The sequence below is a fragment of the Bombina bombina genome, chromosome 6 (genome assembly GCF_027579735.1).
Source record: "Bombina bombina isolate aBomBom1 chromosome 6, aBomBom1.pri, whole genome shotgun sequence".
NCBI lineage: Eukaryota > Metazoa > Chordata > Amphibia > Anura > Bombinatoridae > Bombina > Bombina bombina.
Genome location: NC_069504.1, coordinates 190,804,033 through 190,831,866, shown reverse-complemented (window position 1 = coordinate 190,831,866; position 27,834 = coordinate 190,804,033). Strand labels below are relative to the sequence as shown.

Genomic DNA, 27,834 nt, shown 5'->3' with positions numbered 1-27,834 from the left:
TTTATATTATATATTATATATTTATAGGTTACTACAGAAAAACAAATACAATCTTCAACAATCAAAATAGACTAAAATTAATCATTAACTTCTTAATGTTTAGCATACTATTTTATTTCATTTTAAACTTCCATTGTTTTACTTGAAAAAAAGAAATAATAAAAATTGTAAAAAAGTTATATATTTTTTTGACCCCACGCTCAGTAACATTTCTAAATGCAAAATAAAATAATAAATTTTTTTTCATAGCTGTCGTTCTCTCTTTCTTGCATAGAAACCTAAGCACGCACAAAAGCCTATTACAGTAATGACCACCCCAAGCAGAACAGCTATTGCGTCGCCTTCATCCATTGCTTTCACCACAGGAAGCATGAAACACAGGGAGACGAGTGCTGCCGACAGTCTGGAAAGCTCTTTGCAGAAAGTCATGTTGTACTGAGAAGAGGCTTTGGCCTTGAGGTTGTATGGTAATTAAGAAGACTTCTTCGCCCTCTGCAAAGAGAAAATAAGTATTTTACAGTGAGCAAGTAAATAAAACAAAATGATTGGAACATAAAAGCTAGAACATTAAACTTATTGGTATTAGTTTGGAAAAATAGGCCACATATATACATTTGTTTTAGCTGTATTCCATTTTTTTTAGCTCTGTTCATTAAATTAATTCCTACGTAAAAAATACACGTGTATGCATTGATAAGTGTATTCTTGTTAATGCCAGGGTTTTCAAAATAGATCTAAAAAAGCCAAAAATACTTTTATGTTCTCGTTTAATGAAAATCTGCCCATATAAACTTTTTAAAATTCTGAACTTGCTGCTGCTAAAGAAAGGAGTCCAGTATTTATTTCATGTTTTCCAGTAATATCAAGGATGGGAAAGTACAGATTTTAATCCCATTAAACCAGAGCATTATTGGATTGTATCGTTTTAGTGAGAACATAAAGGGGACATGGAAATAAATGATTCGGACAGGGCATACATTTGAGGAAAAAAATATTTCTAGTTTACTTAAATAATCAAAATGTACCCTTTTTTTTTTCTTGGTACTCTTTATTGACATTGATTTGCTTTATGTTACAACATAACAAGGTGATCTCAAAACCATGTACATAGTTTTTTTATCCTTACAAACACTGGTATCATAAAGCGCTAAAGACACATGTAGAGTACTTCAGTATGCTATTTTAGAAAGGAGCTAAGCTTTAGCAAAGGATACCAAGATAAAGCAGCACATTTGATAATAGATCTGGAATTTTATTTTTTTACATTTTTAAACTTTCTTGTTCACTTATATAAGTTGACTCCCATCATAACAGTTTGAGCCTGTTATTAAACAAATAGGTCTTTCGAAAGAAGGGGTAGGCATTTTCAAATCTCTTGGAATGTAGCATCTATGGAGTGCATGGTTTAAAGCCAGAAAACCTCATGTTTAAGTGCAAACATACTCAGGTATTCGTTTAAAGAACCCACATTTTTTTATTTCATCATTCATATAGAACAAGGTTCTTCAAACTTTTTTCCCCCCCCAAGACCCAGTGCCAAGATACCACATGCTTTTGCGACCCTATTTTTATGTTTGGTCTGACTAATCAAATTTGAAAGTGTTGTAAAAAGGTAATAAAACACTCTCATACAACACACACACACACACCAAACATCCTCTCATACAACACACATACTCTCATATAACACTCACACCACACACTATACATACTCTCATAACACACACACACACACTCGCAACATATACTCTCATATAACACACACCACACACATACTCTCATATAATACTCACACCACACACATACTCTCATATAACACTCACACCACACACATACTCTCATATAACACTCACACCACACACATACTCTCATATAACACTCACACCACACACATACTCTCATATAACACTCACACCACACACATACTCTCATATAACACTCACACCACACACATACTCTCATATAACACTCACACCACACACATACTCTCATATAACACTCACACCACACACATACTCTCATATAACACTCACACCACACACATACTCTCATATAACACTCACACCACACACATACTCTCATATAACACTCACACCACACACATACTCTCATATAACACTCACACCACACACATACTCTCATATAACACTCACACCACACACATACTCTCATATAACACTCACACCACACACATACTCTCATATAACACTCACACCACACACATACTCTCATATAACACTCACACCACACACATACTCTCATATAACACTCACACCACACACATACTCTCATATAACACTCACACCACACACATACTCTCATATAACACTCACACCACACACATACTCTCATATAACACTCACACCACACACACTCTCATATAACACTCACACCACACACACACACCCCACCCACACAAGTCGCGACACAGTAAACAGGGTGTTGCGACTCAGTAATGGGTCCTGACCCGTAGTTTGAAGAACCCTGATTATAGAGCATATCATTGTTAAATGATTTCCAATTTACTTCTATAATCAAATTTACTTTGTTCTCTTGGTTCCTATCTCCCAGCGACGTGCTTTTAACTATCTATTTTTCGATCTGTATCTATCCTTATCCATCGTTCCATCTCGTGGCCAGACTGTTATCCGACGGCCATTTGTCTGTCGGAATATTTTCCGTCACACAAATGTTTGTTGGATAACAGTCCGGCCACGGTCCACACCACTATTCGTCATTATTACAATTATCAGCAGTTCAGCTTCAAAGCAGTTTACCATCACTAACACAGTAATCACGTCCTTTACAAAATGCAATGTTTGGATGAGGCAAAACTTTAAAAGGGGCAGTCTAGTGAAAATAAAACTTTCATGATTCAGATAGGGCATGCAAGCTTAAACAACTTTGCAATTTACTTTTATCATTATTGCGTTGCTCTTTTTGTATTTTTTGTTGAAAGCTAAACCTAGGTAGGATCATATGCTAATTTCTAAGCCCTTGCATGCCGCCTGTTATCTGAATGCATTTTGACAGTTTTTCCACAACTAGACATTGAGTCAGCACTGACTGGCTAAAATGCAATTCTTTCAAAAAATCTGAAATAAGGGGGCATTCTGCAGAGGCTCAGATACAAGGTAATCACAGAGGTAAAAAGTGTTTTACTATAACCCTGTTGGTTATGCAAAACTGGGGAATGGGTAATAAAGGGATTTGCATAGATCATAGTGTGGTGATCTTTCACAAGCATTAATCTGGCTTTTAAAAGAGCCGGAATCAATGAGGAAATGCCTACTTCCGCATGCCCATGTCTATTAACAGTTTACAAACTGAAACCCTTCCTTAGCCTTTGATTTGAGATAAACACATTAGATTTGTCAAAAAAGATTATTAAACCACAAATTTTGCATCAAGATTGAAAAAAAGTTGGGAAATATATTTGTTTAGATAATAAACGTGCACAAACAAATTTGTTTCATTTGAACAGTCTCACAAAACTGAATTTTCTATCTAAACCTCAGGTTTAAAGGGACAGTCTACACCAGAATTGTTATTGTTTTAAAAGATAAATAATCCCTTTTTTACCCTACCCCAGTTTTGCATAACCAACACAGTTATATTTATATATTTTTTACCTCTGTGATTATCTTGTATCTGAGCTTCTGAAAAATGCCCCTTTTTTCAGTTCTTTTGACAGACTTGCAGTTTAGCCAATCAGTGAAAGCTCCCAGGTAACTTCACGTGCATGAGCACAGTGTTATCTATGTGAAATTCATGAACTAACACCCTCTAATGATGAAAAACCTGTTAAAATGCATTCTTAAGAGGCGGCCTTCAAGGTCTAAGAAATTAGCATATGAACCTCCTAGGTTAAGCTTTCAACTAAGAATACCAAGAGAACAAAGCAAAATTAGTGATAAAAGTAAATTGGAAAATTGTTTAAAATTACATGCCCTATCTGAATCATGAAAGTTTATTTTGGACTAGACTGTCCCTTTAATTTTGACTTTCAGAGATACAAAATATTATTTTCGGAGTTTTGGAAACACACACTGCATGTTGAAGGCCCAATGTAGTAGTGTGACGGATAGTCAAATGTATTTTTCGGTTCCAATTTGATTTAAACAAGATGTTAAGGTACCAAAAAATAATAATAAATGATGGTATATATGGTGATAATAGATTATATTGTAAGGAGCATTCTATGTAGGCCTTTTTTGTAAATGCCCTCAATTATAAATACCGAATCGTTATTAAATTTAATTTTCCTCTTCTTTTTTGGATTTAATTAATATGTATATTTTTTTCTGTCCTGTTTTTAAAAAAATAAAAAAAATCACAAATCTAGGTATATATCGTTCAAATTTCACATTCATTCCTGGCTTGTTTTATACAAAGTTACAGATTCTGCAATCATGTAATGCCCGACTGCCATGCACTTAATGTTTACTTGCAGATTAATGTTTTGTTTTAGCTGCTGTTTAAAAGACTAATGAGAAACATTAAAAGTCCCAATCACAAAAGCTTCTAATAATTAGTGGTCGATATAAAATGTTAAGCTGCTAATCCTAAACAATTACATCAACATTTAAGATTTCAGCTGTTGTATTTCTCTAGCTTTACTGGCAATCGTTTCTTCAAAGTGATTTCATAGTTAATTTTATATTTGGGGTAGACACAAAGCCCAAATGACTTGTGTCTTCTAAGAAGCTTTACCACTTAGCTGTTAATTGCTCAAATTGCTTACTTAAAAGGGACATAACCATCATTTTTTTAATATACACATCAAAAACTATTCAATGCAATTTAAAAAATATGCATGCAAAATAAATGCTTTAAAAAGGTATTGAAACCTGTCATTTTGTTACAAGATTGTACATTGTTTTGCAGGCTCAGGACACATCCCTTAAATGTTGTTTCTCTCCCTTTCTCTGCAGTGGCCAATTAGAGTGATATAAACAAGCTCCTGCACATATCGACCAATCACCAGAATGTAGGAGTGTCAGGGTTCTGCATTCCACAGAATCCACTCCAACCTCTCTAAGGGGCAGGGATACAGTACAATTGTCAGAGTTAAATTACAGTAATAACAGGCAAAATAAATAATGACAGTATAATATTACCTTCATGTTTTTGTACATTGTGACTACAGATAGGACTTTTTTTTTTAAATAAAACGTATGAAGGTGCATTTCAAATTTCATGATTCAAATAGGAGCATGCCATTTTAAACAAATTTCCAATTTACTGGTATTATCAAATTTGCTTCTTTCTCTTGGTATTAAAGTGAAAGTAAATCCTAGCGTTTTACAAACGCTAGGATTTACAATTGAAACAAATAAAGGGCACTTTCATTCATGAAGTATAAGATACTTCATGTAGAAAGCTCCTTTATTTGATTCAATCGTTCGCCACTCTTAGCTCTTACAGCAGCGCACGGCAAAACATTTTTTTGGCTAAGAGGTGACGTTTTTCGTGAAAACGTCACCTCTTAGCCATTTTTTTTTTTGCCAGGGGCTGCTGTAAGAGCAGCGATCGATTGAATCAAATAAAGGAGCTTTCTACATGAAGTATCTTATACTTCCTGAATGAAAGTGCCCTTTGTTTGTTTCAATAGTAAATCCTAGCGTTTGTAAAACGCTAGGATTTACTTTCACTTTAAGGAAAGACTTTCCTAAGGAGCAGCAACACAAGAGGCATATATATTAAATCAACCAGTAATGCACTGCTGCTCCTGAGCATATATATGCATGTGTTTCAACAAAGGATAACAAGAGAAAGCAGCAAAATTTTATAACAGAAATAAAATGGAAAGTTGTTTACAGTTGTATGTTCTGAATTATGAACGTTTACATTTTGACTGTCCTGACCCCTGTCCTGCTTTTGTATAGTTAATGTAATGTACTGGGTGTCTAAATGTCACTAACAAGGTGATCAAAATTATATATTTGGTCATCTGCCGAAGCATCAGTTGTGATGTTCAGGTTAAAAAAACAAAACAAAACACACAAGAAAGAACGGACTGAAAATCTGAGAACCAAGAATACCAAACAGCAGCAAAGAGAACAGCAAAGTATATAACTAATGTTTGCATTGTAATTAAAGGGACACTAAATAAATGCTAGATAGAATGATGATTTCAAAGAAAATAAATGTCTGTGAACAACACATAGATGTATTTTTTTAAAGTTTCATTAGCTGTTTAAATAGTGACAACATAAGTGTATAGTTTAAGTGTCTATAAAACAATGGGAGTTGCCATGTTATAACTTAGGTTACCTTCTCTGCTGTGGCCAATTAGGGACGGTTATAAATAGGTAACTAGAGTGTGCAGCCAATGGCTGTGTGGAACATAACAGTGTTCTGCACTTTCATTTCTAACAGGAACTGAAAAGCTCACATTTTCAGAATGGAATTACAGGAAAAGGGGACAACATAAATAAAGTATATAAAAATATCTATATCCATATCCAACAAACAAGGTAAGTCCGGCACCTTAATTTTTACACTTCCAAGTGCAAAAACAAATATTTTCCAAGTAACAAAGTGCACGTACGTTGGAGAGGCCTGCCAAACACTCAGATTATAGATACACAAAACTTCAAAAATAGCGACAGCACGGTTTCAGTAAAAAAATCCTTATTTTATTGAAGCAACATTAGAATAAAACGGCAACGTTTCGAGTCACGTGGACCCTTAGTCATGCTCATGACTAAGGGTCCACGTGACTCGAAATGTTGCCGTTTTATTCTAATGCTGCTTCAATAAAATAAGGATCTTTTTACTGAAACCGTGCTGTCGCTATTTTTGAAGTTTTGTATGTATATATATATACACATATACATATATACACACAATTGATTATTTTAGATTACCATCTCAAAGTGTTTAATGTCCCCTTAAATAATGTGTGCACTGGGAAGTACACAATCAAAACTACCAGAATGGAGCATGCATCCCTAAGAAAAATCACAGCCTCTATCTCAAACGAAAGGCTGGTAGTATGGCATCTGATTGGCAGGAAATACAGCCATCACAAACATAAAAAAAAAAAAAAAACCACCACCACCTTAGACCAGTGCATGGAACGTCCTAACTGTGTAAAAGGGTTAATAGAAATGTGAAACTTAAAGGGACAGTATACACCAATTTTCATATAACTGCATGTAATGGACACTACTATAAAGAATAATATGTATAGATACTGATATAGAAATCCAGTATAAAAATTTACTTAAAAGCTCCCAGTTTAGCTCTGTTAAAAAGGTTAGCTGGAACACACACTGCAAGTGGGAAATAACAGACACTCCCCCTCCCCTTTCCTCTGCATATGAAAAGACTCTTTACACAAACAGAAGCAAGCAAGAGTAGGTATACCTCTGTATTCTCCTAAAACTTTGGGGCTTGGTTAAGAGTCTGAAAATCAGAGCAATGTTATTTAAAAATAAGTAAAACTATATATAACATTTTTTTTTAAATAACCTGTATGGGCTACATAAATGGATCATCTACAAAACATTTATGCAAAGAAAAATTTAGTGTATAATATCCCTTTAAATGCTGCACCTCCAATAGATGCCAAAACATTTTTGAACATTCTACTATTAAATTAAGGTGACAGTCATTTTCCTTGTTCATTTGGTGTGCACTATATTGTGGGGAAGTACAGAATTCAAGTTTCAAATTTCTATTAAAGGGATATAATATTCATACGCTAAATCAATTGACAAGGATGTATTACATAAAGCTTGCTCCCTTTACAATGTGGCTACTGAGAAAACTTTGAAGTATATATTATTTTTTTTTACAAAGATGATATTTTTTTAATCAGCTTTTTACAGATAAGCTGCACTACTTTCAATTGATACAAAATTAAGGCGTTTTTACCCGAAGTGAAACGATTTCTTGTTTGACTGAGAACTTGTATTGTTTAAAAAGATAGCTAATCCCTTTATTACCCATTCCCCAGTTTTGCATAACCAACACAGTTATATTAATACACTTTTTACTTATGTGATTACCTTGTATCTAAGCCTCTGCAGACTGCACCCTTATCTCAGTTCTTTTGACAGACTTGCAATTTAGCCAATCAATGCTGACTAATAAATTACTTAATGCGAGTGGGCATAATCTTTTCTATATGGCACACATGAACTAGTGCAGTCTAGCTGTGAAAAACTGTCAAAATGCAGCCTTCAAGGTCTTAGAAATTAGCATATAAACATACATAGGTTTAGCTTTCAATAAAGAATACCAAAAGAACAAAGCAAATTTGATGATAAAAGTAAATTGGAAAGTTGTTTAAAATTGTATATCTGAATCATAAATGTATCATTTTGACTAGACTGTCCCTTTAACTTTAATTATTATTATTTAACCACCTAGACGCCAGTAACACAAAACAGGAGTGATTAACCTTTTAGTTGCTATTACAACTGGCAATTACATTGATGCCAATATTGAGCAAACAGTGGTGCAACGGGTCAGAACTACACCCCTAGTGTAGGAAGGGCTAAGTGTAATACTAAAGCAAGGCCTGTACTTTCATCAGGGGGAGGAAAGAAAATGCTAGCAGTAGCTATGTATAGAAAAACTAACGAACAGCAGTAATGGTGCATAGCACATTGATGGGGTGGACATTAGCTTTAACCTATGACCGGCATCAGGGAAAATTTTTAATAGGTACCACATTTTAGTTGCTTTGCCATTTGTTTTTCAAAAGTTTTGCTTTTTAGGTGTCCAGAAAATGTTCATCTTTCTGCATAATTAAAGGGCAATAATAGTCGAAAAAGTAAAGCTCTAATTCATTAAAGAATTACATTTTACGACTATTGACTTTACACTGCTGTGTGTTTAACCTCTGCAAAGAAGCTAAACACATATCAGAAATGTTGCTCAGGACCTGCAGAGCACTGCTGGCCCCGAGCTGACCTCACCACTGATCCAATCAGCTATGGCAGTCACACAAGTCAGATGTGCAACTATCCCTGCTAATTGGATCAGCGTCAGTTTTCCGCTTGAAGGAAGCAGTGCTCTGCTGGTCCTGAGCGGAACTTCTACTGTGTGCTTAAAGGGACACTGAACCCAATTTTTTTTTGTTCATGATTCAGATAGAAAGTTGCTTAAAATTGCATACTCTAATTTACTCATATTATCAATTTGTCTTCGTTCTCTTGCCATCTTTATTTGAAAATCATTAATGTAAATCTTAGCAACCAGCCCATTTTAGGTTCAGCACCATGGATAGTGCTTGCTTATTGGAGACTGACATTTACCCACCAATAAGCAAGCATAACCCAGGTTCTCAACCAAAAATGGGCCGGCTCCTATGCATCACATTCCTGCGTTTAAATAAAGATAGCAAGAGAACAAAGAAAAATTGATAATAGGAGTAAATTAGAAAGTTGCTCAAAATTGCATGCTCTAACTGAATCATTAAAGAGAAAAAATTGTGTTTAGTGTCCCTTTAACCTCTTTGCGGGGGTTAAACACACAGTAGTGCAGGATCGATTGTCTTAAAATGACATGCTGCAACAAATTAGAAAATTTTATTTTACGACTATTATGGCCCTTTAAGTTGTAAAACAGACGATCTGGGATACCAAAGAGATACAATATTTCAGCAGCTAACATGAATTACAATAAGGAATAAATGTACCCATCTTGAAAAGCTAGATGCCATTTCAACAAACTACTAACAGTAGCTAGGAAGTGTAAAAAAAACCCTGCATACAATTAGAGGACATATACAGCATAACTTAGAGTTTTTAAAAAGACATATAGTGTTCAAATGCACTGCAGTACATCTCAAACTACATTAGAGGCATTTTTGCATTTTGAATGCATTTCCAAAAATTCTTCTTTTAAAAGGTTAATGCTTGAGTAATCAATTTTCATGTGATGATCTAGTGATAGGTTAAATACACATGAATCTGCATGCTTTGTATGCATTGAGTGCCACATGAGATGTATTGTGTGATAGCATCAGTATTCTGTGCATGTGTACATGACATATGTAAGCCTGTAGTTTGAGAATTATTAGCAGCAGGTCACATACACACCACGTTTCTCTTAAATATCCATCAACAACTTCACATTATAGCAGTAAGTTTATTATATATAATGTGACTATACTCTGGGGTTATGGCTAAAACACTTTATATTGACCTGACACATTACAACAGAGTAGAAAGAAATAGTCTTCTATTAAGATATCATTCACCTATAAATTAAAGAAGGGTTTAACTAAATTGTATATGCGCTGATAGGGAAACAAGAACTAAAAATAGTTACTCATTTTAAATGGACAGTCTACTTGAAATGTTTTATTGTTTAAAAAGATAGATAAGCCCTTTTAGTACCCATTCACCAGTTTTGCATAATCAATATTGTGATTACCTTGTATCTAAGCCTCTGCAGACTGCCCCCTTATCAAGATGCTTTTTACAAACTTGCATTTTAGCCAATTAGTGCTGATCATAAATAACTCCACGGACTTGAGCACACTTATCAATACGGCACATGAACTAGAACTGTCTAGCTGTGAAAACCTAATGAAATGCACTGAGATAAGAGATGGTCTTTAAGGGACACTGAACTCAATTTTTTTCTTTTGTGATTTAGGTAGAGCATGCAATTTTAAGCAACTTTCTAATTTACTACTATTATCAAATGTTCTTCATTCTCTTGGTGTCTTTATTTGAAAAGCAAGAATGTAAGTTTACATGCCGGCCCATTTTTGGTGAACAACCTGGGTTGTCTTTGCTGATTGGTGGATAAATTCATCCACCAATAAACAAGTGCTGTCCAGGGTTCTGGACTTTCTTTTTCAAATAAAGATAGCAAGAGAACGGAGAAAAAATGATAATAGGAGTAAATTAGAAAGTTGCTGAAAATTGCATGTTCTATCTGAACCACAAAAGAAACAATGTGTGTTCAGTATCCCTTTAAAGGGCTTAGAAATTAGCATATGAGCCTACCTAGGTTTAGCTTTCAACAAAAAATACCAACAAAGAAAATTGCAAAGTTTAAAACTGAATGCCCTTTCTGAATCATGAAAGTTTAATTTTGACTTTACTGTCCCTTTAAGTGTTGCAGTCACTGATATTTTACATTCCAATGTTCTTCACATAGCAGAATGTTATATTTATTCATAAATACATATGATGTTTTTTTTGGTAAAATCTCTCTCTCTATACACACACACACACACACACACATGTATCTATACTGAAAACATTTTCTATGTGCAGAACATTGGAATGTGAAATATTTACAGTAAATAGACAGTATAACACTTTATTAAATAAGAATATTGCATAAATATGTTTTTACATGTGTTCATCTACTTAACTGCAAGAGTTTCCCTCTCTTCCTCAGGTCTAAAGCAATACTGATCATTCTGATATAGATACCCATCACATACAACAAATGGAAGGGAGGGAGGGGGTGAGAGGGGGGTCATAAAAGCAGAGAATGTGTCTGAAGGAGAAAATAGCTGAGAATAGCCAGAAAGAATAAATAAACAGAGAGTAAATAGGCCAGATGAGAGGAAAAACAAAAGGAAAAAGAAACCAATATAGGACAATAAGATGAGAGATTATAGAAAGTTATTATAGTGTGTGAGAAAGCCAGAGTCTACATTAAGTCCTTCATTTCTGGTATTGAAATGTGTGATCATTTTCATCTCAAACGTCTTTCGTTCATGAGAGAGTCTTTAAAATTCCCTTTAAGAATTTTAATCCTGAGGTTAAGGATGGAGTGACCAGTCTGGGTGAAGTGATGACCAACAGGGGTACAATATTCTTGTGGTTTTTGATCGAGTGTCTGTGTAGATTCATTCTGAGATGCAGCTTTAGGCCAGTTTCTCCAATGTAGCAACCTCTGTCACACGCTGTACACTGTATCATGTACACCACATTAGCAGATGAGCACGAATAGTATCCTTTAATATTGTATGACGCGTTTTGTGTCTGGCTGTGTTGTTGTCACATATATGTTGACACAGTTTGCAGAGTGATTTGTTGCATTGTGCAGTGCCATTCTGTGTAAGCTTCTGTTCTGTGGTTAATTTGCTGCGGACCAATCTCTGTCTCAGGTTAGGGGGTTGTTTGAATGCTAGTATGGGGGGTTCAGGAAATATTTTTTTGAGTGTGGGGGCACTCCTTCCAGAGTAGGGTTGTAAGTGACTACTAGAGGGGTTCTTGTTTTGTTTTCCTTTTCTTTGTATTGTAGGAGTCTTTCCCGTGGTGTTTTTAGGGCAGATTTGATTTTTTTAGATGTTGTCCTTTCCTTGTAGCCCTTTTGCCTAAATGACTCTGACAGTGTACTCAGGTGCTGATCTCTTTTGTGTCAGAGCAAATGAGGTGATATCTGATAGCTTGGCTGTAGATGATACCTTGTTTGGTGTGATTGGGATGGAAGCTGGAATTGTGGAGGTAGCTGTACCTGTCTGTGGGTTTTCTGTATATAGATGAATGAAGGATGCCATTGGTGACAGTTATTGTGCAGTCCAAGAAGTTCACACTATGATTTTAAAAGTCTATTTTAAGGTTTATTGACGGGTGAAATGAATTAAATGATTTGTGGAAATCTAAGAGGCTTTCTTCTCCTTCTGTCCATATTATGAAAATATCATTGATGTAACGATAATATGTATAAGGTTTGTGGGGCTGAGTACATAAGAATCTGTATTCTAGGTACGCCATGAAAAGATTGGCGTATTGGGGTGACATTTATGTGCCCATTGCTGTCCCTGTCATTTGTAGGTAGTAATTGGATTACTTCTACAGGAAACAACAACATAATCTCATCAGGAAAAAGAATAAGAAACTGGCTGAGCTCAAACAGCACAAAGAAAGCCCTAATGAAAGATCAACTGATTGCCCCATTGAAAAACAGCTTACTCCAACCAGAACTACCAATGACCCAAATCAAACTGAGCCTGCTAACTACCAAAAACAATTCACGGACAATCCTGGGATTGTAAACCTCTCTAATCATCACCTTTCAATACCTGAAAAATCAGTCTTATCCAAGGGGCTAACATTCTGTCCTAACACAAATCTTGATCACATCCAGTTATATTCAGACTTGGAAGACTTTTTCAGAAGATTGAGACTTAAGGAATTCTTTTATGCCAAAAAAAACACGACTCTCAAACAGGATAATAATGGTAGGAAAAATAACAAAGATTTTACACCTACAGCAGGACGTAACATCAAATTGGACAGTTACATTGAAAGTTTTCGCCTGAGAGTGGCATCCCTAGTCACCACACAAGAGAAAAAAAATCGCTTACAACCTCTCACATATGGAAAGAAATGCCTTGAAAAACTTGATGAATAATAATAACATCATCATCAAGTCGGCGGACAAGGGTGGATCAGTAGTTATCATGAATACCCAGGACTACACTACAGAAGGTTATAGACAGTTGTCTGATGTAAACTACTACAAAAAACTGGACAGAGACCCCACCAAGGAATATTCAGCTAAACTCACAAAACATTTCCTAAACACATACAGCAAGAATTAGAAAATCTGGTACCTTCCAATTCTCAGATGGGTACCTTCTACGTGCTATCCAAAATCCACAAGCCAGGAAACCCAGGACGCCCCATTATAACAGGTATGGGAACACTCACTGAACAAATATCTGGCCTAATAGAAAACATTCTTAAGCCTCTTCTTATTAAGACTGATAGCTTTATACAGGACACTACAGACGTCCTTAATAAACTTAACCAGATAAATGAACTACCTAAAAACACTATACTAGTTACTATGGATGTGGAATCCTTATACAGCAACATCCTGCATAAGGATGGTATTGAGGCCTGCAGTAAATTTCTCTCATCCCACCAAACAACACACAAATATGATAGTGCAACTATTGCCCAGCTTATAGAATTCATACTCACACACAACTATTTCAGTTTTAACAATTACTACCTACAAATGACAGGGACAGCGATGGGCACAAAAATGTCACCCCAATACGCCAATCTTTTCATGGCGTACCTAGAATACAGATTCTTATGTACTCAGCCCCACAAACCTTATACATATTATCGTTACATTGATGATATTTTCATAATATGGACAGAAGGAGAAGAAAGCCTCTTAGATTTCCACAAATCATTTAATTCATTTCACCCGTCAAACCTTAAAATGGACTTTTCAAATCATAGTGTGAACTTCTTGGACTGCACAATAACTGTCACCAATGGCATCCTTCATTCATCTATATACAGAAAACCCACAGACAGGTACAGCTACCTCCACAATTCCAGCTTCCATCCCAATCACACCAAACAAGGTATCATCTACAGCCAAGCTATCAGATATCAATGCATTTGCTCTGACACAAAAGACAGAGATCAGCACCTGAGTACACTGTCAGAGTCATTTAGGCAAAAGTGCTACAAGGAAAGGATAACATCTAAAAAAATCAAATCTGCCCTAAAAACACCACGGGAAAGACTCCTACAATACAAAGAAAAGGAAAACAAAACAAGAACCCCTCTAGTAGTCACTTACAACCCTACTCTGGAAGGAGAGCCCCCACACTCAAAAAAAATATTTCCTGAACCCCCCATACTAGCATTCAAACAACCGTCTAACCTGAGACAGAGATTGGTCCGCAGCAAATTAACCACAGAACAGAAGCTTACACAGAATGGCACTGCATGATGCAACATATCACTCTGCAAACTGTGTCAACATATATGTGACAACAACACAGCCAGACACAACAACGCGTCATACAATATTAAAGGATCCTATTCATGCTCATCTGCTAATGTGGTGTACATGATACAGTGTACAGCGTGTGACAGAGGTTGCTACATTGGAGAAACTGTCCTAAAGCTGCATCTCAGAATGAATCTACACAGACACTCGATCAAAAACCACAAGGAAAATGAATATTGTACCCCTGTTGGTCATCACTTCACCCAGACTGGTCACTCCATCCTTAACCTCAGGATTAAAATTCTTAAAGGGAATTTCAAAGACTCTCATGAACGAAACACGTTTGAGATGAAAATGATCACACATTTCAATACCAGAAATGAAGAACTTAATGTAGACTCTGGCTTTCTCACACACTACCATAACTTTCTATAATCTCTCATCTTATTGTCCTATAGGGACAACTTGGATTTAGTAGCTATAACAGAAACATGGTACAATGATTTGCATGACTGGGACATAGTCATACCTGGATACAGGTTATTTAAAAAGAACAGAGTAGGAAAGAAAGGTGGAGGAGTTGCTTTGTATGTAAATGAAAATATAAAGGTTACTGAAATTGTAGGAACAAATGATGAGGTGGAAAGTATTTGGGTGACTTTGGAAATTGGAGATAAAAATGTTTTTAGAATAGGGGTTGTATATAGGCCTCCATTGCAGGATGAAAAACTGGACAATCTGTTATTAGATGAAATAACCAAAATGACCATGAAGGGTAAGGTTATAGTACTGGGGGACTTTAATTTGCCAGATATAGACTGGAAGATTCCTTCTGCTAGATCGGCTAGAAGCAGGTATATTCTTGAATCTCTGCTAGGGGAATCACTTGAACAATTAGTCAAGGAACCAACTCGTAAGGAAGCTATATTAGATCTAATACTTACAAACAGTGATACAGTTTCAGATGTGTCTGTAGGTGAGAACTTAGGATCCAGTGATCATCAATCTGTTTGGTTTAGTATTCATGTTCAGGAACTGTCCACCCAGACTAAAACAAAAGTTTTAGACTTTAGGACGGCAGATTTTTCATTAATGGGAGAATACCTAAAGAACTATTTAAAGGGGAAAACTCTTATTACAGGGGTTCAAGAACAGTGGGAATTTGTGAAAGGTGCCATTTTAGATGCAACCGCACACTGTATTAGACATGTCTGTAAAAGTAAAAGAAAGCGGAAACCAATTTGGTTTTCCAAAGAAGTAGCACATGCTGTAAAGACAAAAAAGATAGCTTATAAAAATTACAGACACACACAAGCAGATGATGATATGAAAATATGGAGACTCCAACAAAAAAAGACTAAGCAGTTAATTAGGAAGGTTAAAGCTCATGCAGAAGAGAAGATAGCACAGTCAGTAAAACATGGGGACAAAACATTCTTTAGATATATCAGTGAAAGAAGAAAAAATAAGGTAGGAATAGTAAAATTGAAATCAGTTGATGGTAGAATAATAGAAGGAGATAAGCAGATTGCAGACTGTCTCAATGATTACTTCTGTTCTGTTTTCACTAAAGATTGTGAAGATACAATGTCTACATTAAGGGATGCAACGCAAAATAGAAACAAGCTTAACAGTAATCTTTTTACAGAGGATGAGGTTTTGTTAGCATTATCAAAAATAAATGTTACAAAGGCAGTGGGTCCTGATAATATTCATCCAAGGGTTTTAAAAGAACTTCGATCAGTGCTAACTGTCCCATTAACTGATCTGTTTAATCAGTCACTATTAACAGGAGCTGTCCCAGATGATTGGAGAATAGCAAATGTAATACCCCTTCATAAAAAGGGCAGTAGAGAAGAATCTGGCAACTACAGGCCAGTTAGTTTAACTTCAGTAGTAGGGAAATTAATGGAAAGCCTCTTAAAAGAAAGAATTATGACTTACATAAAGACAAACAATTTAGAGGACCAAAATCAGCATGGTTTTACTTCAGGGAGATCATGTCAGACTAATCTAATTGACTTCTTTGATTATGTAACAAAAGTATTAGACAAGGGAGGAGCAGTTGATGTAGCATATCTAGATTTCAGCAAAGCATTTGACACCGTCCCACACAATAAACTTATTCACAAACTATATCTCCTTGGTCTAGATTCAAAAATTGTGAACTGGGTGGAATGCTGGCTTAAGGACAGAAAACAAAGTGTCTTAGTAAATGGAGTTCATTCAGCAGAGGGGGCTGTTACTAGTGGTGTTCCTCAGGGGTCAGTTCTGGGGCCTGTTTTGTTTAACATATTTATCTGCGATATCAGCAAAGGGCTACAGGGGAAAGTATGTCTCTTTGCAGATGATACAAAAATTTGCAACAGAGTGGATGTTCCAGGGGGGGTAGACAAAATGAGAAGTGATATACAACAATTGGAGGATTGGACAAATGACTGGGGTCTAAAGTTTAACACAGCAAAGTGTAAAATAATGCATTTAGGGAAGAAAAATCCAAATGTCAATTACAGACTCAATGACACTTTACTGACTGTTACAGACGAGGAACAGGACTTGGGAATTATTATTTCAGATGATTTAAAACTTAGTAAACAATGTAGTAATGCAGCGAGTAAGGCTAGCAGAATGCTTGGATGTATTGGTAGAGGTATTTGCAGCAGAAATAGTAAGGTTCTTATGCCACTTTATAGATCATTAGTTAGGCCTCATCTTGAGTATTGTGTGCAGTTCTGGAGACCATATCTTCAGAAGGATATTAACAAACTTGAATCTGTGCAAAGGAGGGCTACCAAAATGGTACATGGTCTAAAAAATAAAACTTACCAGGATAGGCTCAATGACCTAAATATGTATAGCTTAGAGGAGAGAAGGGAAAGAGGTGATATGATAGCAACTTTCAAGTACATTAAAGGGTTTAGTAAAACTGAGGCTGTGGGTATTTTTACATAAAATGGAAAATTCAAGAACAAGGGGTCATGAGCTCAAGCTAAAGGGTAGTAGATTCAGAAGTAATTTGAGGAAGCACTTCTTTACAGAAAGAGTGATTGATTTATGGAATAAACTTCCTCAAGAGGTAGTAGCAACAAACACTGTGGGGGACTTTAAAAATGCATGGGACAAGCATAGGGCTATCCTACGAACTAGATAAGTTTATACTGTTAGGTAAGGTCGGGCAGACTTGCTGGGCCTATGGCTCTTATCTGCCGTCAATATCTATGTTTCTATGTTTCTATATTGGTTTCTTTTTCCTTTTGTTTTTCCTCTCATCTGGCCTATTTACTCTCCTCTGTTTATTTATTCTTTCTGGCTATTCTCAGCTATTTTCTCCTTCAGACACATTCTCTGCTTTTATTACCCCCCTCCCTTCCATTTGTTGTATGTGATGTGTATCTATATCAGAATGATCAGTATTGCTTTAGACCTGAGGAAGAGAGGAAAACTCTCGAAAGCTTGTCTTTTAAATATTATGTTAGTCCAATAAAAAAGGTATCACTGCATACTGCAATACTTTGTTTTTTGAGCATATCTATCTATCTATCTATCTATACAATGCAGGGAGGGTTCAGCACACTTTTTATACTGTATCAACAGCCGGGGTGCTCTTCAAAACAACAATATACAAAAGTAAGCAAGGGGAAGGCACTCACCATTTTAAAATGTAACTTTTTATTCACAGATAAACGTTTTCGGGGTTGCCCCCGTCCTAAGACCAAACGAACACATAAAAAAAAAAAACTCACCCTTTTATGAAAGAACCCATCACCAAATGATTGCTATCAGCTGTACTCCCTACACGTCCGGCACACACAACTGCGCATGCGAAGACATACTACGGGGCCCAGCAGAGAGCAAAATTAGTCAATTATCACACCCATCACCATAGCAACTTAAAGGGACAGTCTAGACCAAAATAAACTTTCATGATTCAGATAGAGAATGTCATTTTAAACAATTTTCCAATTTACTTTTATAACCAATTTTGCTTTGTTCTCTTGGTATTCTTAGTTTAAAGCTTAACCTAGGAGGTTCAAATGCTAATTTCTTAGACCTTGAAGGCCACCTCTTTTCAGAATGCATTTTAACAGTTTTCACCACTAGAGGGTGTTAGTTCATGTATTTCATATAGATAACAACGTGCTCGTGAAGTTATCTGGGAGCAGGCACTGATTGGCTAAACTGCAAGTCTGTCAAAAGAACTAAAATAAAGGGGCAGTTTGCAGAGGCTTAGATACAAGATAATCACAGAGGTTAAAAGTATATTAATATAACTGTGTTGGTTATGCAAAACTAGGGAATTGGTAATAAAGGGATTATCTATCTTTTAAAACAATAACAATTCTGGTGTAGACTGTCCCTTTAACACCGCCGTGTCCTACCAGACTAAAATGACAATCAAACTGAGCCACAGTATTTCAAAACAATCCTTAATGACAGGCATCAACATAGCAACAATCAGTGCATCGTTTCTTAAGGCCCTTTATATGTATTCTCATTCCCGAGCCAAACCACTGCTGCCTAGCAACCACATAACGCTAACCGGGGCCAGCCAGTGACATTTTAGTACACGCCCACATCTTCACTGTGTATTCCTCACATCACCTAACCCACTGTTAAACAACATTCACCCAATCGACAACTAAAGAAATCACAAAAAAACATACATCATCCACTGAACACCTTGAACATACATGTCACTACAAATACACTACTAGCCTTATGCAGCAAAAAACCACACAGACACTCATACTCAATAATCACAAACCCTTCGCACATCCACAAAGAAGTAACAAAATCTCACCTCATTAAACTAAACCGGCTCACTAAGCCACACTCCACTGGTGCAGGAACAATACCAGTTACTTGAAATCAGCACAAGTCTACATCTAATTTACGGTTATTATAACACAAACATATCACCAGTCAAAGCATCACACTCAACCACTATATAAAATAAACATGCATACCCCAGACACGCATTGCCCACACAGACACACACAAACACATCCCACACACACAACAACAACTTAATGCCAAACAAATAAAAAGTTTTGCCTACACAGTTTACTCATAAAATGTCAATGCACCAATCCACTAAAACACTTACATACAATTCCTCTCATCCCCATCCACCCTCCACTCAGTCTCAAATTTCATCCACCACATACCCAAAAACTCCCACACTTAACGCTCACTCAAACAATACCAAACTTCCTTTCAACTCACAGCCTGCACTCAATGTTAAAACAGAACCACCATTATATATCCCTACTGTGGGATAACAATCAACTTGCACATCCACATGTCTTTTCTCATCATAAATCAAACCATGAGTTTCAAACCATGGATTATTAACCATATTCATTAACAATACTCACTCTCCACAAAGTATTTAAACACTCAAAGAGCACCCACCGTAAACTCAACCATCAACTACAATGCCACAAACACCCCCAAACATACATATGACCAAAGACCATCACACCCAAAACTCAGACAATCACTCACACACGCTCTCCACAACTAATTCACCCAACAGTCACTCAAAACCAAACAACCAATACAATGGTAGTCACAAAAAACATTGGTAGTCCATGGTCATATTCAGGCCCTTCCGATGCATTGTGTCAAGGTTGTAAATCCATTGTAGCTCTTTTTGTAATAGGCGTGTTGACCTATCGCCACCTCTCTGGAATGCCGGTACATGGTCAATGATAATATGTCGCAAATCCTGCACACCATGTCCATTCCTCACAAAATGCCTCACCACCGGTTGTTCTGAGTCGCCATTCTTACTCGCACTACAGATGGCCAATCTATGATTGGCCATCCTGGTGCGAAGGTCATCTTGGGTTTTACCCACGTAGAATCTGCCACATGGACAGTGTAGCAGATATACTACGTGGGTAGTGGTACATGTCACTCTATGCCGAATCCAAAACTTCTTGTTGGTCCATGGATGTACAAAACTGGGACTCTGAACCATCCCTCTACACGTGGTACATCCACTACAGCGGAAACAATCCATTTTCTTCAGGCTCAGCCACGTTTGTGGGTTGTAGCTATCTCTATTATTCGGTTGTAGTAGTCGGTCTTTCAAAGAACTGCCTCGTCTAAAGCCAATCATTGGACTCTCCATATAAACAAATTTGAGTGTTTTATCCGATTTAACAATATTCCAATTCTCTTTTAATGTTGCTGAAAACCCCACCCTTTCAGGTGCGAAGGTGGTGCTAAAGACCATATGTCTGACTCCATCATCACCTGAATATGACCATGGACTACCAATGTTTTTTGTGACTACCATTGTATTGGTGGTTGATTTGTTTGGTTTTGAGTGACTGTTGGGTGAATTAGTTGTGGAGAGCGTGTGTGAGTGATTGTCTGAGTTTTGGGTGTGCTGGTCTTTGGTCATATGTATGTTTGGGGGTGTTTGTGGCATTGTAGTTGATGGTTGAGTTTACGGTGGGTGCTCTTTGAGTGTTTGAATACTTTGTGGAGAGTGAGTATTGTTAATGAATATGGTTAATAATCCATGGTTTGAAACTCATGGTTTGATTTATGATGAGAAAAGACATGTGGATGTGCAAGTTGATTGTTATCCCACAGTAGGGATATATAATGGTGGTTCTGTTTTAACATTGAGTGTAGGCTGTGAGTTGAAGGGAAGTTTGGTATTGTTTGAGTGAGCGTTAAGTGTGGGAGTTTTTGGGTATGTGGTGGATGAAATTTGAGACTGAGTGGAGGGTGGATGGGGATGAGAGGAATTGTATGTAAGTGTTTTAGCTTGTATATTAGTAATTGTATGTTTATTATGAATTGATATATGTGTGTTAGAACCTGGGGTTTATATTATGATGAGAATCGGCATGACAGCAATTTTGGCGAATTGACATTTTATGAGTGAGCTGTGTAGGCAAAACTTTTTAATTGTTTGGCATTAAGTTGTTGTTGTGTGTGATGGTGATTGTGTATGGGATGTGTTTGTGTGTGTCTGTGTGGGCAATGCGTGTCTGGGGTATGCATGTTTATTTTATATAGTGGTTGAGTGTGATGCTTTGACTGGTGGTATGTTTGTTTGTGTTATAATAACCGTAATTTAGCAGCTTCTAAAGGAGGAAGCACAATTAGATGTAGGTTTGTGCACTTGTGCCGATTTCAAGTAACTGGTATTGTTCCTGCACCAGTGGAGTGTGGCTTAGTGAGCCGGTTTAGTTTAATGAGGTGAGATTTTGTTACTTCTTTGTGGATGTGCGAAGGGTTTGTGATTATTGAGTATGAGTGTCGGTGTGTTTTTTTGCTGCATATGGCTAGTAGTGTGTTTGCAGTGACATGTATGTTCAAGGTGTTCAGTGGATGTTGTATGGTTTTTTGTAATTTCTTTAGTTGTCGATTGGGTGAATGTTGTTTAACAGTGGGTTAGGTGATGTGAGGAATACGCAGTGAAGATGTGGACGTGTACTAAAATGTCACTGGCTGGCCCCAGTTAGCGTTATATGGTTGCTAGGCAGCAGTGGTTTGGCTCAGTAATGAGAATACATATAAAGGGCCTTAAGACACGATGCACTGATTGTTGCTATGTTGATGCCTGTCAGTAAGGATCGTTATAAAATACTGTGGCTCAGTTTGATTGTCATTTTAGTCTGGTAGGACACGGCGGTGTTAAGTTGCTATGGTGATGGGTGTGATAATGGACTAATTTTGCTCTCTGCTGGGCCCCGTAGTATGTCTTCGCATGCGCAGTTGTGTGTGCCGGACGTGTAGGGAGAACAGCTGATGGCAATCACTTGGTGATGGGTTCTTTCATAAAAGGGTGAGTTTTTTTATGTGTTCGTTTGGTCTGAGGACGGGGGCAACAACGAAAACGTTTATCTGTGAATAAAAAGTTACATTTTAAAAACGGTGAGTGCCTTCCCCTTGCCTACTTATATATATAGTAGTCCTGACTGACTCATCAATGTCCAGCTCAAACCGTTTAACCTAGGAACGTGAAAATTGTAAGGGATGTTGTTTTTATGACGTAGGCACCCACTAAGGAAGGATTTTTGGAAATTGAGTCCCTAAGGAGGAGAAAAAAGGGGGTGAGCTTTTTTATGAGGATACCTATATTTCATAAACCAACGATGTTAGACATGAAAATTGGTATTTAGATTCTCCTTCAGAAAAACACGTGTTTTACCATTTCCCCAAAATCCACTTCAGGGGGGTCAAAAGAGCGGGGCTGATTTATGAGGATACCTATATCTCAAAAACCGACAATGTTACAAACGTGAAAATTGGTATTTAGATTATGAGAAACACAGAGAATTAACGAAAGCTCAAGTTCATGTCAGCGAGTGTGCAACCCGAACAGCACACACATGAGGGCACATGTTGTTGCGAGTGGTTGTTTTTTTTGCTATTTTTTTTTACAAAAAATCCACGTAAGTGAAGCCGGGGGCAACAGTTAGTATGTGTATATATATCTGTAAATACATATATACACATATAAATAAATCTGTATATAGATGTATATAGACATGTATGTATCTCTATAATAAAGGACTTTGTCTGCTTTTTTCCCTAACACCTGAGACCTCATATCTTTGAGCCCTTATAACTTTTTTGTGCAATTTCTTTAAATAATTGTATAAGATAATGTTATTATGAGTATAACTGTAATTTTCAATGTATTTTTTATGTGTTTTTTGAGACTTTTTTGTTTTGCGGAAAAGTTAACCAGAGCTCAGAGGTCGCTCTAACTTCAATTACGCTCAAGCAATTGTGTTTATTTTCAACTTGTAGTGTAAAACCTAACGTGCGCAAACAGCCACAATAAACCCCTTATCGCTCACACGTAACTATTAACGCACCACTCATAATCTGATCCTTTGTTGCGGACTACAAAGAGACTTGTTTGTAGTCCGCAGAATATTGCTTTATAACGAATTTGTATTTTGCAGTGGATTACTTTACGTGATGCAGCTCTCCTTGATATCATTGGATATGCAAATAAATGCACATTACACTATTTTTTTAAAATGCCTGTGACCATCTGTGATAAATGCCCACAAGAAAAATAATGCCAACAAAGCAAATAAAGGTATAAATAGGAATAGAAAAATTATGTCAAAAAACTCCTGTTTAATAAACACTGAAGGCAACAGTCTCTGGTACTTTTCACAACCATCAAAAGCATACACTGCAGGGATAGGCAAGGTGTCCGTGACTAGCCCTTGCAGTGTCCACCACAACCTTAGAATATCTTTTCTTTCTGATTAAATAATAGGAATAAAAAAAAAATATGTAGTGTGAATAAAGTTAGTGGCTTGTCAAGAGACTGCTAGTGATATTGGGTGATAAGTTATGGAATAAATAAAGCCTGAGTGAAATACTGGATGTGTATCTGCATCTGTATAATAACACACAGCTCTATAAAAGACACTGTAGTGACACTAGCACATGCGTATAGCCAGATGAGGGCTGGTTATAGGGTCAGTGGTATCTGCATCAGTATAATAACACCCAGCGCTATATAATGACACAGTAGTAACACTGGCACATGGGTATAGCCAGACAAGGGCTGGTTATAGGGTCAGTGGTATCTGCATCAGTATAATAACACCCAACACTATATAATGACACAGAGTGACACTGACACATGGGTGTAGCCATAGAAGGGCTGGTTATAGAATCAGTGGTATCTGCATCAATATAATAAAACCCAGCACTATATAATGACACAGTAGTAACACTGGCACATGGGTATAGCCAGAGGAGGGCTGGTTATAGGCTCAGTGGTATCTGCATCAGTATAATAACACCCAGCACTATATAATGACACAGTAGTGACACTGGCACCTGGGTATAGCCAGAGGAGGGCTGGTTATAGTATCAGTGGTATCTGCATCAGTATAATAACACCCAGCACTATATAATGACACAGTAGTAACACTGGCACATGGGTATAGCCAGAGGAGGGCTGGTTATAGGCTCAGTGGTATCTGCATCAGTATAATAACACCCAGCACTATATAATGACACATTAGTGACACTGGCACATGGGTATAGCCAGACAAGGGCTGGTTATAGTATCAGTGGTATCTGCATCAGTATAACACCCAGCACTATATAATGACACAGTAGTGACACTGGCACATGCGTATAGCCAGACAAGGGTTGGTTATAGGATCAGTGGTATCTGCATCAATATAATAACACTGAGCACTATATAATGACACAGTAGTGACACTGGCTCATGGGTATAGCCAGAGGAGGGCTGGTTATAGGCTCAGTGGTATCTGCATCAGTATAATAACACCCAGCACTATATAATGACACAGTAGTGACACTGGCACATGGGTATAGCCAGAGGAGGGCTGGTTATAGGCTCAGTGGTATCTGCATCAGTATAATAACACCCAGCACTATATAATGACACAGTAGTGACACTGGCTCATGGGTATAGCCAGAGGAGGGCTGGTTATATGATCAGTGATATCTGCATCAGTATAATAACACCCAGCACTATATAATGACACAGTAGTGACACTGGCACATGGGTATAGCCAGAGGAGGGCTGGTTATAGGATCAGTGGTATCTGAATAAGTATAATAACACCCAGCACTAAATAATGACACAGTAGTGACACTGGCACATGGGTATAGCCAGAGGAGGACTGGTTATATGATCAGTGATATCTGCATCAGTATAATAACACCCAGCACTATATAATGACACAGTAGTGACACTGGCACATGGGTATAGCCAGAGGAGGGCTGGTTATAGGATCAGTGGTATCTGCATCAGTATAATAACACCCAGCACTATATAATGACACAGTAGTGACACTGGCACATGGGTATAGCCAGAGGAGGACTGGTTATATGATCAGTGATATCTGCATCAGTATAATAACACCCAGCACTATACAAAGACACAGTACTGACACTGGCACATGCATATAGCCAGACAAGGGCTGGTTATAGGATCAGTGGTATCTGCATCAGTATAATAACACCCAGCACTATATAATGACACAGTAGTGGCACTGGCACATGCATATAGCCAGACAAGGGCTGGTTATAGGATCAGTGGTATCTGCATCAGTATAATAACACCCAGCACTATATAATGACACAGTAGTGGCACTGGCACATGGGTATAGCCAGACAAGGGCTGGTTATAGGGTCAGTGGTATCTGCATCAGTGTAATAACACCCAGCACTATATAATGACACAGTAGTGACACTGGCTCATGGGTATAGCCAGACAAGGGCTGGTTATAGGGTCAGTGGTATCTGCATGAGTATAATAACACCCAGCACTATACAAAGACACAGTAGTGACACTGGCACATGGGTATAGCCAGAGGAGGGCTGGTTATAGGATCAGTGGTATCTGCATCAGTATAATAACACCCAGCACTATATAATGACACAGTAGTGACACATGCATATAGCCAGACAAGGGCTGGTTATAGGGTCAGTGGTATCTGCATCAGTATAACACCCAGCACTATATAATAATGTTTTTCATTTCAAATGTACCTTGGTGTCCTTCACTAGGGTCTGTACTTTGGAAAATGTCCGCGACAGCCTTTGTCTGTGCCTATCCCTGATACACTGGTGAACTACATTTGTTTTTTTTTTCTAGTTTGGCTATATCACAGGTGATCCAGTTGCTATTTAAACTACATTATTAATTATTAGAGTAATAAGGTTTAACGTGCACAACTCACTGTGAATACAGCCATAAGTCTTATGTACCTGCCCCCTGTCTGCTGCGTAAACAAAGTATTAAAAACACTGACACAAAGAGCTGTGATGTTCCTTATAGATGAATCAGCTGTATCTGCAGTGGACTGCTTGCATGTTAAAGGTTATTGCTACAGAGAACACAATACAGATTTATTTTCCCTGCAACAATAAAAATAATAATAATAATATATATATATACACACACACAAACATACATACATACACCAAGCAAGAATGAAGACTTTAACATAATAATAAACCACATGTTATATATAGCTATTTTTTTTTAAATACTTTTTGTGGAGCAGGTGGAAACATGTAATATTAACCTCTTGCCTGCCAAACATGGCTGCAGCACATTATCATTATATATTGATGCCCTCTTTGGTTTGTAACTTAATAATTAAACCATTTTTTACCTGTTTGATTTAACGCGATGCCACTTACCTGTAAGTGAAATTTTGGATTAGGTCAGACAGATGACTTCTTCTATGAAGATTCTTCAATTGTTTAAAATATCCAAACCCTGGTAAATCAGTTTTGGATATAATTCTTATATGATCTGCAACACATACCATTAAGAACACTAAGCATATATGAATAAGAAAGAAAGAAAAACATAGGAAATGCTTAGCGTTTATAGTAAAAAGCACCATGTGATTTGCTTAACAATTTCCCAAACCGATCTGAATGTAAAGGAAACTCCTCTGAGATAGTTGCATTTTACAGATAAATGACAAAATACAGCGTCTTGTCGTTTTTTTTTTTAATCATAAAACATCCAGCTGCCTAAAGCAAGCACATTACCTTGCAATTTCAGGAAGAGACGGAAAGAGGAAGTATTGAGCACTACAAATACCATGATGCTCTAGGCTTAGTTTACAAGCCTCATGATCATATTACGTCATACCTGCTCAGACATCACATAAAGCAGGGATAAGGATTTAGTTATATTTGCTAGAGAAATATATTGGTTTATATCACATGTAATATAGCAAATAGATGGATGATTAAATATGCGAGTTTAGTGTTAGAACTAGTACATGTCATCCTCCCCCTCCTCCACAGAAATAGACATTGATCTGCATCTCCTAACCTATTTCTTAAGGTGGACTGACATAGTTACTGCATAATTATTCGTTTTAGATTTTTACATGAAAATAGCATTAGTAAATTAGTAATAATACAACTTTTAAAACGTTGCAGTAAAGCTGGTATAGTTCAAATGCATGTACGCGGAAAGATGCTTTTGTGTGTGTTATGAGCAGAAAATAAGGGGAAACATATAAAAAGTTCTTAAATAGAGGCAAAGGTATAGATTTTGTTTTAATGATAATAAGTGTATCACCACTCACTTTAAAGAAAAAAAAGATCTAATTTAGAGGGATTTATTATTTCATGAAT

General features: G+C 36.9%; 1 protein-coding gene across 1 annotated transcript; it reads right to left on the bottom strand.

The window, feature by feature from the left end:
- Positions 1-27,268, bottom strand: SMIM30 (small integral membrane protein 30). The gene is made up of 3 exons (XM_053719773.1): positions 27,238-27,268; positions 26,878-26,992; positions 1-492 (listed from the first exon to the last, which is right to left on the bottom strand). Exon 3 carries the CDS (start codon positions 427-429, stop codon positions 244-246), a length of 186 nt encoding a protein of 61 aa, XP_053575748.1. The 5' UTR covers positions 430-492; positions 26,878-26,992; positions 27,238-27,268; the 3' UTR covers positions 1-243.
- Positions 27,269-27,834: the final 566 nt, after the last annotated feature.